General features: G+C 36.7%; 1 protein-coding gene across 4 annotated transcripts in view; it reads left to right on the top strand.

Moving 5' to 3' along the window:
• Positions 1 to 15,025, top strand: part of FBXW11 (F-box and WD repeat domain containing 11) — a 79,024-nt gene that overhangs the window by 8,459 nt on the left and 55,540 nt on the right. The window contains exons 2-3 of one of the 4 annotated variants that reach the window (XM_075510043.1): positions 5,828 to 5,978; positions 8,803 to 8,904. The exons of 1 other annotated variant lie outside the window; for it this stretch is intronic. In XM_075510043.1, the coding sequence (XP_075366158.1) occupies positions 8,854 to 8,904 (51 nt within the window). In that variant the 5' untranslated portion in view covers positions 5,828 to 5,978; positions 8,803 to 8,853. Of the gene's footprint in view, positions 1 to 422; positions 503 to 5,827; positions 5,979 to 8,802; positions 8,905 to 15,025 lie in introns of those variants that run through there. 2 more of the 4 variants (XM_075510045.1, XM_075510046.1) reach the window with 2 other exon arrangements.

Raw genomic sequence — 15,025 nt, 5'->3', positions numbered from 1 at the left:
TGGCAAATTAGGAGAATAGTATTGGACTGTTTTGAAAACCTTTGTATTACCGTTCTGGCAGTTCATGGAGCAGGCTTGTGAGGCATAAGCTGATGGTTGAAGCTTTAGCATTTGCTTCCTTATTTGCATTGTAGTTTCTTCTCATCTTCTGTCGTCTTTGCGAAGTGAGCTGTAGCCCCAAAACACTTGTTGTGCATTGGGTGATTCAGGGCAGGGGAAAGAGCAATTCCTTGTCCGTAAATCCGTTTCTTTGTCTTAGATCCACCAATCCGATGACCCCACTAACGTAGTCGTTACCAGACTGGTAAGGTGCCCAGGCTGCCTTGTCTCTCTAACAGCATTAGGAGTACATAATTGGGATTTCATTCAAGAAAGAAGTAGATACACCAAGCTGAAGATGATTGGCTGCTCTCTTTTAACAGACAAGTCTGAGAAGGAAAACCCATTCGAATCCCCTTTCATTCTGGATTGGTGGATCTGAAGCCCAGAAACAAAGTTTCAGGTAAGAAGTCACCCTGTACTATATCTTGCTGCTTCTGCTTAGATGAGTTTGTCTGCAAATCCAGTATCTTGCTTTAACTGCTTCATGTCCCTAAAGTATTAGACCACACCAAGTTAGCTGCTGAGCTTAGAGTAAGAAAGGGCATATTCAGTGAATACATGTGCACTTTATTAGGAAATCACAGATCTACTCTGAAAAACGAACCTAGGAACATACAGTAAACTTGCCTTCTGTGGAGCTGGAAGGAAGTATCTACAGGTATGGGGGCACTAAGCAAAAGGTTTACAAATCCTGCTTCTGAAAGGAGAAAGCAGCCTTACCAATGACTTCGTTGAACTTCTCAGTTGAGTTCAGGAAAGTAATAGCTATCTGCTCTGATTTGTAGCTGTGTTCTCTGATGAGTTCATCAGAAATCTAGAGAACTTGTGTAGTTGTTCATAGTACAAATTCCAGTAGCTTTATCCTGCTGAAATGCCATTTGAAGTTCTGTTGTGGGTAGCACTTGGACTCAGCCTTTTAAATCTTTCATGAGATTTCAACATAAAGTTCTGTTCCTAGTTGTTTTCGAAGCATAGCTGAGCCAGTTGTAAGGCACGGTTTTCAAGAGGAGCTTTAAAGTTATAGCGGATTTATTTCAGAGTAGGGGAGTATGGTTGTATTTTGAGTCACATTCATCTGAGATTTTGAAATTACTGTAAAAGGCTACAACATGCTATCTTAAACAGGTTTGGAAGGTATTTGTGTGCATTAGGAAGGAAAACCGGGTCTGTGGCTGATAGGAAAATAAAGTTATGCGAGTTAAATATCTGGTGTGAACAGGTGACCTGCACCTCTCCTAATGCACATCTTTATGGTAAGTTAGTGCTTTAGTGAACTTGGCAACTTATTTCTAAAGTTAGTATGAAGCAGTACACCTCAATTCCTTTTGATATTAATAGCAATAACACTAAGCCACTTGAGCATTCTCTTCTGTAGACAGCTATTAAAGTGAATGTTAAGGCCTCAACGTTTAATCTACTGTAGAAGAAACTCTTGTAGCTGCTCTTGATCTCATGTATTGTTTTAGGTCTGTGTTTGTTTTGCTGGCGTGGTATTTTGTGCAAAAATTATACTTGAATTTAATTGATGAATACATATATAATGAATTATTTGTGCACAGGGTACTGTTGTTTCCTGGTTTGATTTTTTGAGTACTTGAATTTTATTTGGTTAGGGTGGAGAAGTCTTGGGCATACTTTTTTAGTATAAATCTTTAAAAAAAAATCTGAGGGAAAATCTAAGGGGAATACTCATTAACCGTAGTCTGACACAGTTCTTGCAGTCTCGTCTAATATCAAATTGAATTTGTCCCACACACCAATCAGGCTCACCTTGGAGTTAACACTGCAAAATAACATCTTCCAGTGGAATATTTGCTGTTCAGGGTGTGCCTTTTTCTAAAATGAGAGAATGGGAAGGCAGAAGTGAACTTGGCATCTTTAATGATGAAAACTGAAAAGAGGAATTAATTTAAAATACACTGGGGCAGAGGGGGGGGAAGAGGAAGCATAAATGTGTACTCCTGCTGATCAAGATCCCCGATGTTATGATACTTAATGTTGCTTAACTTTTTGAAACATGAAACAGTCCTATCAAAGGCAGTAGTAAAGCTAAGTGCAAGTATGTGCAGGTTGGAGGCTTAGTTCTTGCCCAGGTTTTGAATCTTACATTTCAAAAAGTAAAATGTAAGTCAGCTATCAAAGGCTATGTAAATATTCCTCTGCAGCATTTGATGTACAAACCCTGAATGTGAAGCTACCATTTTATTATGTACTGAGCCCAGATTTCATATGCATTTAAACTCATCAAGTTAAAGTGCACGCTGCCTTGTCTATACTAGATTTTTAAACAGAATTGATATTATTTTTAGATTGTGTTAGGCCTCATCCTTAAAAACTTAATACAGAAAAGACTCTAAGACAACTTTTAACATCTTAGGCAAGTTTCAGCCATGTTTTTCTGAGTGCTTAACTTATTCACTCAAAGTTTCTACTATTTCAGCTGGCAGTGCTAGCTCTCTTTTCAGTGTTTCTCTTTTTTCCCCCAGTTATGATTTACTATGAGCAGGTGTGCTGCTGTGTGTAGATGTCTAACACCTCTGTTCCTGCTGCATAAGAGCATAGGAAAGCCATTTTTCTTTTGAAATGGCCTTTTTTTATGTAACATAGGATAGGTTAATGCAGAAAGGAATATCACACTTCTGGAGTTTTGAAACTGTGGGAATTGGGATGTATGCGCATGAAGGAAGCAAGGGTTAATCTAAATACTGTGTATTTTGGAAAATTTATATGATTTCAGTTAACATTCAGAGTGACTTACATAAAAGTATTAGCATTTTCTTCCTAGTCTTTTGTATCTTCGTGAAAACGAGATACTGCCTCTCATGAGTCTTATCCTGATGAATAAATTATAATGGAATAAGATTGTTGTTATATTCAAAGAAAGCATTTAATCTTTTCTCCACTGAACCCATATTCCTTTTGTAGCATTCATTTTGTTGTAGCAAATGCATACTTTGATCTTCAGGAGCAGAGTGGGACTGCGTTATCGATCACCCTTCTGTGAATTCATTGTCCTATCTAGAAGAACGGTGTGGTAATGAGGAGAATTTATCTGATAAATTTTTTTCCCTTTGTCTTGCTTTAGATTTCCTGATTCCTCACTTAGTATTTTTCCCCAAAAGCAAGAAGCTTATGTGCAGATCTTGAATGGCTATTGGAAGGTTGTAACATTGAGCGATTTTTATTTTGAATGGCAATCATTTAGCTAAATATATTTTTCTAATGGAAGTGTGACTCAGCTATTGGTTACCTGTTTTTTTAGGATGATCTGATAACAATAAAGGAGTAATCAGAAACATTTCACAAGTTAAAATGAGTTTGTTACTCTGTGGATACTTATTTTTGAGAAATTCACTTTTGCATTTGTAGTTCATTGAAGGACGGAAATGCAAGAGTAAATTACATCTAAGACAACTTTCTTGACCTGAGAATGTAGCTGTTCTTAAACTGAAGCAGAACACTTGAATGCATATGTAAAACTCCATGGATTTGGGAAATATATTGTATGAATGGTACTCAAACAGCCTTCCAAATCAGACACTCAAGACTGGACGTGAGATTGCATTTTTGGACATGGAAAAGGTAGTGGTGTGATGGCACTGATTCCAACAAACTTGTATGGAGCATGTGAATACACTGCATCTCTCAAGGGACAACTTGGTTTTGAAATGAAAGTAGGAAGAGTACAAAGTACTACTATTGGTCTGACGTAAATTGTTTCTTTGTTTTTGAGTACCTCAGCAAAGATACTCAATGTTGTGCCAAAACGTGCAGTGTAGTGAATGTGTTATCGTGCCAAGCCAGGCTGTCACTTGTGAAACACGCATATTTGTGTTACATGCATGCCCCCACACTTTATTTCCAATTAAGTATTCACGCTTAAGAGTATACTTTGACATTTTTACTTTTCCACCTCTTGCAAATATTCAGACTACTTGTTCCAATATGTAGTTGGTTCAACACTATTTTGCTTGTCACTATTTTGAATAAATCACTTAAGGTAAAAATACCAGGTAAGATCTGGATGCTATCCCAGCTAGCAAAAGGGGATGGAGTTTGCTGAGTAGTTGGCAACTATTCCCTGCTGAGTGTAAAATAATACTGAAGGTCTTTGAACAGTGTTACTGCTTTATACTTTTTTTAATGTCTTATTGTGGTTAATGCTGATTTTTGAGAAACTAAGATCTGAGCTTGATACTAAATTTGATCTGGGAGCATATAGCTTTCATAAACAGTCATAATGTCCTTAAGTTTAAGTTTGCTTTTCAGAATACCCCTTTTTGCAGCATTAAATCTGAGCTACTGAGGGATGTGTCTGTCCTTCCCAGCCATAGAGAGGGTTTTAAGTAACAGCAGTTACCCCATGAATTTATCAATATTAAGTGTTAATGGAAATAAAGAAGTATCAGTTCTGTTGGCCCAAGCCTAAATCAAAGTAAACTAAACAGTAAATTACCAATGTTGAATAGCATGCGAGTTTCTTATAGCTAAAAACCTGAAGAGAATTCAGAATGAAGGTGGAAGTTTTTTGGTTGTACCTTTTTTGCCAGTCTGAATCCCTGTTTGTAGCCCTGTGGACATCCAGAACATGAACTAACCTTACTGAGGAGCTGGTTTGTTGTTACAAGAAAGTTGGGAAAAGCATTTCAGACTTTAGGATTTGTAAACTTGAATGATTTGTTAGGTTCTTATGTTGAATTTCATTTTCTAATAAACTGCATAAGAAAAAAGTTGTTGCAGGAGGAGTGAATTAATATAATTAGTCATGTTCCTTGGAAACAATGGAGTAAATTAGCTCCCTCATTTGTTTTACTGTATTTTTCTTTGAAATTCCAAAATACCTCCCCTTGCCAATCTTTTTTGCACTCTGTCTAGAAACTGATTTTCAAAACCAAGGATATTTTTGCCTCCAGAACAGTATTTCCCAAACTGTAAACATACAAATAAATTCTGATTCTTTAAATTATCTTGTATAAATAAAATTAATGCGGTGAAAAATTCCGAGGTCATAATTTTAATACTTTATAAAACTTCCAGCAGTAAGGCTTGGTTATGTAAATGCTGTAATTCTTAATTATGACATTGCAATATTTCCATCACTGGATATCAAAGGTTTATTAGTTCCATCAGGAACACAGGCTATAGTCTGTATTCATTTCTTGAGCAATTTAGTGGGCTTTATATGATAAATGGATGATTTTTTTTTTTTAAAGGGGTAAAAAAGTGAGAGGATTTCTGTTTGGATATACCTTAATTTCAAATGCACTGAAATGGAAGGTTTCTGGGCATTTTACAGTGCTTTGACAAAATAGCAGTGCTGCATGCCTATGAGAAGTCCAAAGTGAATGAAAACTTCGGCTTGTTCGGGGGCTGATAGTTTTGGGTTTTTTTGTTTTTGGTGCCTCTATTCTAAAAGTTATCTCCTGCAAAGTTGATTTATTGGAAGAACACTGCTGGGTGCTTTACTATTAATATAAGAAGTTCTTAGCATCTGACCTTTACAGACATTGAAGCATATTCGTTTTTTACTGCTATTACTGAGAATTTATAGTTTTGAATGCAAATGCAAGCATTTGCGTAGGTTTTTTGAACTTGAGATTTAAGATTGGAACCTAAATCTTGAAATGTAATTCATGGGGCTGGACCACCAAAGCAGTTCTTTGTGTATAGAATTAAAATAAAACATATAATAATAAAGTTAATATGTTAATCTCTTCAAACATAGGGCATCTAAAAGATCCAACGAGGGTTTCTCTACTTGTCTTTATTCTTTCCGCATCATTCACTCCTTGCTGTGAAGCTGTAAAGCCCCTCTTTCATCTGCTTGCTCCTCCCCTGCAAGTAGTGCATTCAGATGAACACACAGCTATCTTAATGTGAGTCGCATTGCAAATTAGTTTGTTCCTTAAAATTTGAGTTTTGACTGGCCTTATCTTAAGCTGTACTGTTCCGTTGTCTGCCAGTAGGACTGACACTGGTTTGTATATGCAGTTAATATTACGACCATTGGCTGGTGTCATTTTCCCATTCCCAAACTTTATTAAATAGTGCTGCAGCTCCCTGGGATCCTGATGAAAGGTGAGTGGAAAGTGAAGGCATAAGTTCAGGTACTTGTTATGCAAAAATTAAGTCTTTAGTACACTATTATGCTTTTATTTATGACAGTTCCTATGCAAGCAGGGTCAAGAAATAACATGTCAATGAAGCACACTAATATTTGCACATTCCTGTTTTAGTGTGAAGTAGAATGCAATATGTAATTTGTAGTATTGTGCAATATCATAGCTACAGCTAAGCATCCAGTGATTTTTATAAATCCTTTTATTCAGGGTTTTGTAATACTGTGGAAAGGTTTATGTGTGGCTTAAACTTGGCATACAAATGGCCTTTGTGTCTAATGTATTTTGAAATAAATTAAAAAATTGGTCTCAAGTTACCCATATTTCTCTTAAGAACTTAATATTTAGCTTATTTAGCTAGAGTAGTTCCTAAAAGAAAACACAGTCTAATAACCTAAACCAGTGATCAGTTTTGTAAATCTTATCTGAAAAGTCTTAGGAGAGAAGTTTATTGTGTTTCTTTATCAATGACTTTTACTAAATGATGTGAGCAGAATTAAAATTTTTACTGGGCCTGTATGTTTAAAAATGCAAAAATTTATTTAGGCTTTAATAAATACCTGCAGCAATGCCTGAATTTTGATAGTTCAGTGTTGCGGAAACACCATTCAGGTATTGTGCCAAACAGGATTAAATAATGAAACAGATTAGAAGGGAATTTTCTTGAATTATATACGCTTGTTTTGAAGCAGAGCTGTAAACAGTCTGTATAAGATCCTGCATCTTCAATATCATGATCAGTGGGTTTGAACAGTACATCCTCTCTTTCTTTAAAAATATTTTTTTTGGTGTCTCATTGAAGTTAAGGTAGTTTCCCTAATGTCACTGATTGACTATCTTAAAACAATTCTGGGAACTAAATTTCAAGCGTTTGTGTGAGGACATGTCAAATTATTGCAATGTAATTATAGATATACTGGATTAATTACTTGATAGCTAAATGAAAAATCACATTTCCCTGAAGGTTAATAAGAAACTTTTAATAATAGAAAACTGATTTATTTTGATATTGAGGGAAGAATAATACAATATAACATAAATATGTTTATATTTACCTCTGTACATAAGGTATATTCACCCACTTATCACATGACAAGTGCATAGTACAGAACATCCATATTAGAATTGCAACCTTCTTGCTGGATAAGAGGAGAAAGAATTCCAGTGTGTTTTGGTGCTGCTAGGGTTGTTGTTCTCCTGTTTTTGCTTTAATTTCTCTCCTTAGTACGGAGATGAAAATATTAGGCTTTCTTTTGTTCTATTCATAAGATATGAAATAATAATAATAATAAAAAAGTTTTTAATCTCTTTAGTTGCTCTGGGCTCCCTCCTTCCTCTCATTACTGGCACAATAACTGCTTTCCCTGAGTCTTCACCTCTGGTTATTCCACTTTCAACTTTGATCAGTGTGAAATTTTTCTTTTAAAGATTTGGTGTTTGTTATAACTAAATTGGAAGCCTATGTGAAAAATATTGACAGCTAAGTGTGTGCCAGATTTTAGAGCTGGGTTTGTGCCCTGCTTGATAGTGAGGAACTGAATCCTTTTCCCTAACTTTATCTGATGGTTACGTAGTGCGTGTACTATTCTGTCCTTAAAAGGAGCTGTGAAATAATATCATGGAGCTATAAAAGGTTTGGGGAGTCTGTCTGCATCAAATTTCTTCAGCTTCAGAAAAGAGACAAAAAGGATTTCCAAACTTCTGCTAACTTCTAGTGCCAGCAATGTGGAGTCTGGTAGTTAAGCTTGGTTCTTTCTGGCTTGGGTGGTGGTATGAGTAATAAATGTAGTTAGGGTATAATTTGGCTTTAGGATACCCTCAACTGATAATACAAACTTTTTTTCCCCAATCACCCATTTAATCAGGATACCATGCATCTTGACTAAGCAGAACTTGGTCTTGCATTTTGAACTTAGCTAGGCATTGTTCCTCTCTAAAAAATACTTACTTTTTTTGGTTGTCAGTGTCCCAGTACACGGACTGTAACCTCAGAAGTTAATGTCAGCTTTGCTGTCGGAATAAATAAACACAGATTGTTTGAGAAGGTTGAGACAGCACGGGGTGCCAAACCTTAATTACCGAAGCTCCTCCAGGTTGTGTTCTAAAGACTTGCCACCCCAGTGAAAAGCTTCTGCACTTCTGTTGCCCAAGGGTGATTGCAAACGTAAAAACCTTGCAAGCAATTACGGCCAGGCCAGTTTGCTGAGTAAGGCACCTTCCCTCGTTGCAGCAGAACTTCTTTTGTCTGTAGCAATGTGTTGACGCATTGCTGAACGGATGGACCCAAACTGTAACAACTCTGATACTACTCGTAGTAAGTTAAAATGTTCAGCTGGGCACTAAAGCCAAGTGGTTGTAAATGAGGAAAATCGGCTCCTTATCCTTGACAGGAGAGAGGGATGGCTTATTTTCTGAAAAGGATCTTCAGTCGTTATTTTACCCTTGGCTGCTAACCTTGTGCTTAATGTAGAAATAACATAGATAAGTACCCACGTTAACATACTAATGAGTTGCCTGCCTTGAGTGATTTGTTGTGGCATCTAACTGCTTCTTCTCTTCCTTCCTTTTTGTCACCCTGCAGTGTTCTGTGCCAAGGTCTTTGTGGCTAGGCTGCTCCAACCTGGTAGAGAGCATGTGCGCACTGAGATGCCTGCAGAGCATGCCCAGTGTCAGATGTCTCCAGGTGCCTTTCTTCTTTCTTGTTGTAAATGTTATGCGTATGCTGTTGAACATTTGTTAAACTCTCAGGACTCTGTTTAATCAAATTGTTAAGTCTGCTAAATGTTTTTTGTGCATCCTTTTCTGAAACCTTCTACTTAACTCTATTGTAGGAGTGAACCTTAAGAGGGCTTTCTGTACAGTAGACTCTTGGGGGGGTGGTGAGCTTTTGTGTTTTATTGCCTGTTTACTGAAGCTGTGATATAAGTAGCATAGTTGTGCATGTTGCCTGCTACATTTTGCTTTCATTTAATTAAAAAAAAAAAACATAATGAGATTTGCCATTTCTTTTAAATTGCAATAAACTGACTAGCCTGTAATATTTGTGTAATTTAATTCAGAAAGGATAAGCTTTTTATTTTCTTCTAAGGGTGATCCTGGTTGTAGCCTTACATTACAGTCGTTGCGCATGTTTGAATGAAGAATAGTTAGCATGGAGTCCTGGAGCTCTTTGGGTTACTCTGTTAACTTAGCTTCTTAACTTTTAAAAAGTGAAGAACAAGGGATGGGGGCTTACTCTGCATAGAAGACCGCTAAATCTCAAGTTTTGTGTTGTTTTTCTTCTAGTAAGCTGTTGAAGCTGAGCCTGTGTAATTTATAGATGGGGGAATTGCTGCTGTTTCTTCACTGGTTTGGGAGGGATTGAAAATGATAAAAAGGGAGATTTTGATACCAGTTAACAATTTTGAACTCCCAGGATATTTACCTTGGAAAGCAAATGCAGACATGTGGAGTAACTGTGTGGCACTTCCTAAAGTGTTTCTGAATGTAGCATTTTTAGCAGAATATAACTATTATTTAATATTAGTATCTTTTATAACATAATAGTGTTATTCAGTGGTTCAGTCTTTCATGAGCACAAAATGAATACTTAAAAGAAATGGCTTTTGTGAATGAAAACTTAAATGAATTGAGTTGTGTTTGCAGTCAGTCCATTTGAGTTTAGACACTGGATAACATGAATGTCTTGCCTTAGAGTAACCATTTATTTCAAAACCTCTCCTCTTGCCTGCAAAATGTGGTCACTCGAGTTCCAGCAAATTTGAATTTCAGAATTAAAAATTTCTTCAAAATTTCTGTTAAAATACAAACATGTTTTTCTGTTTGAGTGCTTTATGTTTCCAATTTTGAAATACTTTTCAAAGGCGGGGAAAAACCCCATGACCAAGATAAATGTATAAATGGATAATACAATTTTATAGAAATTGGCACTACCTCATGGCCAAATAATGGTTATAGTAGATGCTTATAGTCATGACACGGCAAAGTCACAGAGGCTTGGTGTCTATTTTGGGAATATTTACAAGCTAGTTCTAACATAAGATCTTCCTGCTCTCTTTCCCTGATCCTCAGCATTCACCCCCTCACTGCAGAAGTAAAATAAAACTTTTTTCAGTGGGAATTCTGAAAACTTTTTCTCCTGGGACCTAACTTGTCAGTGGCCAAAGGGCATCTCACAATTTTTCAGCAAGTGACCATAGTTGTTTTTAAGATGGATAGTGATGTTGGGAGTATGTTGGAGTCTGGTGGGATGGGCCAGTAATCGTTTCAAGGCTTGTTAATGAAGCCTGGTGAGGGATGTGAGTAGTGAGCTTGAAACAACTGCTGCTTTGTTGTCATAAGGCTATTCTTCAGTGCAGACCTAGGGTTGCAATCCTATGCTTTCATGCTTAATTTTTTTACCTCCTCTCTACCTGACTTTTGAATTTGTGACTTATGCGTAAATGTATTTAACAGTTTGAGAACTATTTCAGGATAGGAGCAGTTTTACTGTTAATAACTGTCTTTTAAATGGTAGGTGTAGATCTCGGTTTCATGGACTACAAGCCTTGGGGAGGGCTAGCTGCTGGACCTCCACACAGTGAATTTCGAAAAGACTCATCAGGCTAGGGGGCTCCTTAAAAAGCTCAGGTTCTATACTGCAGGCAAGGCGTGCATTTCTGCAAATACCTGGTTTGGGGATTGCAAGGACTCCTTAATGATGAATCCGAGAACTTTGACTGCCCCAAGTCTCTTTATAAATCAGCTCTTTGGAAATTTCTCATCAGTTAGCACGTCATGGCAAATGAACTGTTTTTTTCCCCAACTGAACTTTTTATTAAAACAATATTACAAACAGAAAAATCTATATATTCGGTTGAAGTAATAGTAAACCTATTTATTATGAACACTTTTCTTCTTTCTGTGACAGTATCTATCAGGTACATAGTAGTAGTTAACTGTAAATTGAACAGGTGAAAGCTCAGATCAGGCTGGGCAGTAAATTAATTGATGCAGAATACATTGTATTACAAACTTCTGATGATAATATTGATTACAGGATAAAATACAAACCAGTTTGTGAACGTACTACTGTATACACAAGATTTTTGGAAACCTGTTATCACACAGATGTGGTGTCATATATAATTAAAAACTATAGCTAATGCTGTGTCAGGATGTGTCACTTCGAAAAATTTCTCAAACCTATATTGTTTTCAGGAATTGTTACAGATCTGTCAGCTTTTATGAAAACCACAGTTGAAGTACCGGTTAATTTGTGTAGGCTTTTTGCTCCATGTGCCAGTAGGAATTTAACAATCCCAGAACATTTTAAACTATAGAATAGTAACAGCTAACAGGGTTAACAAATTTTGGTAATAAAGTACATCACTGCAAGGACAACCACATTGTTTAAGCTGGTGGGATTGCTTTGAAGCTGCGGGAGCTCAACGTGTGGAAAGAAACAATTTTGTGTATCCAGCCTGTTGCACTTCAGGAGTTACTGAAGAGGGATTTCACCAGGGTGTTTGGCCTCTCTGTGTGTTGCAGGGTTTGTGCTTTTCTGCTGGCTGCACCCTCCTGATGGGTTGTTTAGAGAATAAGAGGGATAACTGTCCTAAGCAGATACCTGTGGGGCATGCTAATTGGTAAGGTGTAGAGAGAGCTTTGTTGATTTAAATTTTGTTCCAAAATAAAGGCACTTTTTAAAAAAAAAAAAGTCTGATTTTTGTAGAAGTGCAACCAGGAGTAAGAGGTTTTGAATCTTTTAGAAGCATCTGTGGGAGATATTTAAAAAAACCCAAGGTTCTCCTTTCAGGCGTGTGACTCAATGACGCCCAAAGGGGAATTTGGAAGTGAAAGTGGCACCAGCTGCTTTTCCCCATTTTTTATTTTTGGTGCCTTGACTTGCCTTCATTGTGTCCTGAACTATAAGCCCACATGTGAAAACAGGTAGGGCATATATACCAGGAGATCTTCGTTCTATAGGACACATTCAGTTAGCATGATGATGATTAAGAGGAAGTTTAAGAAGGGAAAGAGAGAAGCCCTTTGGTAATTCACAGAAGTTATCTGTGAGTTGTATTTTTTATCTGTGTTTTGTATGTGTAATTAGTGAATGGACCAGAAAGAGCGAAAAAAAAAAGAATCTTAAATCTGGAGCCTTGTAGAATTTCTTCAGGAAGCTCTTATCCAGTCTTAGTGCTTTTTCAAACATTTAGGCTTCAAGAGTAATCTACCATCAGTCTAAAAGAAGAAAGCAGAGATTAGGTTTACTCTTGCCTTTCCATAATGTTGTTAGCAATCTCTAACTAGGCTCTTCTAAAATCAAGCTGTAACACTTAAGCAAATGTGCTCTGATCGCCAGTGGATTGGAGGTAGTGTTCCAGTTCTCCACAATTAGTCTGGTTTTGTATTCTGTGCTTTTTGTCATGCAGTAAAATTACCTTCATAGTTCCTGTAGTTTACTGGAGAAATATTTACTTTCTGCATTCTGTAAGCTGTTAGTGAATGCAGAAGAGAGATAGAAAATTTATTAAAAAATATTTATTCCTGTTTGTGTCACTTGATGTTTGCTCTCATCTATTCTGATTTTCAGCGTAATTAGTACTGTTTGGAAATAAGTCCTTGACACTTATTATCAGTTGTTATTGTTCTATTGAAAAGCATATATTAAATGCTAGTTCATAATACTTGAAACTACTACAGATTCTGAGGCCTTATTTTTAACTACTTAATTATCTTTAATAATGTTTTATGTACCAAGGAGTTTACCATTACGAACACACATGGATTCAAATAGCAACTGTTTTCATCCTCTTTGATATGGATTTGACTGCAAGATTAAAAGCATACTGGTCTCTTATTTAGGTGTTTAGAGAAACTGGTTCTGTTACCAGTTGTGTAATGCAACCATATGGATACATCGCCTTCCATAGCTTCATCCTTGTGTAGCATTGCAGTGGTTTTGAACATACTTTGTCATGCTGATTTGGGAGATAGCTCCAACAGTGCTGTCATGCAAAGAGAGATGTCCAGTGTTTTTAGTTCTATAAGTAAACATTTCCAGTGTGAGTTGAAGACTAATCAGTAAGCAACAGAAGATAAGTACTTAAATGTCACTTTGAATTATTGCATAATGTAGGATGTGATGAAATAATGTTTACGGAATGAATTATTAGTTATATGTAATGAAATTAACCTAGTAACCAAATACTGCTCAACCAATTCTTTCTTCCTTGTATTGTTACACCTTTCCTTGACTTTTTTTTAAAGAGATCATAGTATCTCTCCTCTAAAACTCTGCTTAGTTTTTTCTTGCTTATTTAGACACCCCCCCCCAACATGTTGGGTTTTTTCTACACCTTTTCATTTATTGTCCTTAAAATTTTCAGCTTAATTGTATGTAGTGTCCTGCTCTTCCTTTTATGTTCACACGTGGGGTATGTAGCTTGGAAGCTTTAACGGAGCACTGATTCACTACAGGAATGATAAACTTCTCGCTTCCAGAGCTTCCAGTATGAGAAGTTGACTTGTTCCTCCAGAGGCCAGGTCTTAAAATTCATGTAGTAGCTTTCTCAGACTTGAAGCTACCCTGACTCCTCCCAGCCCATTCACCCAGTGGTCAGTAGGCTTGCGATAGTGCACTTTATTTTACCTGTCCTTTATCCTTGACATCTGCACAGTGGGATGTCCAGCTCTATAGGTTTTCCTTCATCTGCATTTTCATTCTTATACCACGTGTCCTGGTGGTGGACAAGCAGTAGGAAGGTGACATTGACTCAGTTTTTGCCAGTGTTGTTCCTGCTTATAGATTAAGACAGGAGCGTATTGATTTCCTCTCCATAACTGGAAGCTGTCTTCACAAAACGTGGTCTTAAAAGCCTTTTGAATTGGCCAATTCATAATTTGTTACTGTTCAGAAGAACTTACTATTTGCCAGGGGCAAGTGGAGTTCTCGGTTTTAATATTTATTCCTTACAATAGCATTCCCTGCAAAGGATATTATTTCTTAGCAGTAAGGAATCTCAGTGGTATCACAGCTGAGCTGGGGCACAAAGAAGGAAGTTTGTTTTTCTCTTTATTGATAAGATACAATTTAACATTAACTTGCTTAAGCTTCTGTTTGTTCTTCTTTACTAATTTTGAACTTCTGTTGGTTGATGTTTCTATTCAGATACCGGAAGGAAATACAACAACGGAAACTATAGTTGGAAAAAAAATGTATTTGAAAATGAAATTCTGATTTTTTGATATGAAAACTTCAGCATTCTTTTTTTATAGCAGTACTGTCATTTTCACAGTACAAATTCAGGCACAGACATGAAGTAGTATTCTTAAAATGACAGTGCAGTAGATGCATTCTGCTAAAACCTTTTCCTACAGTGCATGAAATCACAAATTGGAAAAATGATTAATAGCCTGTTGCTGTGTATTCTACATCCTTTTGAAAATGTTATTCTTCTATGCAGCTGTTAAAATGAGTTGTCATAGCTAGAAACTGCTTTGCTGCTTCTGTTAAGTATTTGTACATTAGTTCAAACCTCTTTGACATGTTTTCTGGTATTTTGCCTCAAAACAGTGGGACTGTTAGCATTTATTTTTTGAAACAGTCCAACAGGTCTGTTAAAAAGAAATGCATATTTGATTCCTTTTCTTTAAAGGAACAGAATGTTCTCTCCGGTACCTGAAATATTTGTGCTTGTCCCTGTATTTTAAACAGATTCTTTCTGCGACGAAAGCTTTAAAGCTAAGCATAGTATCGTAGAAGCAATTAGAGAGATCCATGCAGTAGGCCTGTTGCCATTTTGTGCAGCGAGGTAGCC

Source organism: Mycteria americana, chromosome 8 (assembly GCF_035582795.1).
Source record: "Mycteria americana isolate JAX WOST 10 ecotype Jacksonville Zoo and Gardens chromosome 8, USCA_MyAme_1.0, whole genome shotgun sequence".
Taxonomy (NCBI): Eukaryota; Metazoa; Chordata; class Aves; order Ciconiiformes; family Ciconiidae; genus Mycteria; species Mycteria americana.
The sequence above is the reverse complement of the archived record's forward strand: the minus strand, read 5'-3'. Positions and strand labels throughout refer to the sequence as shown.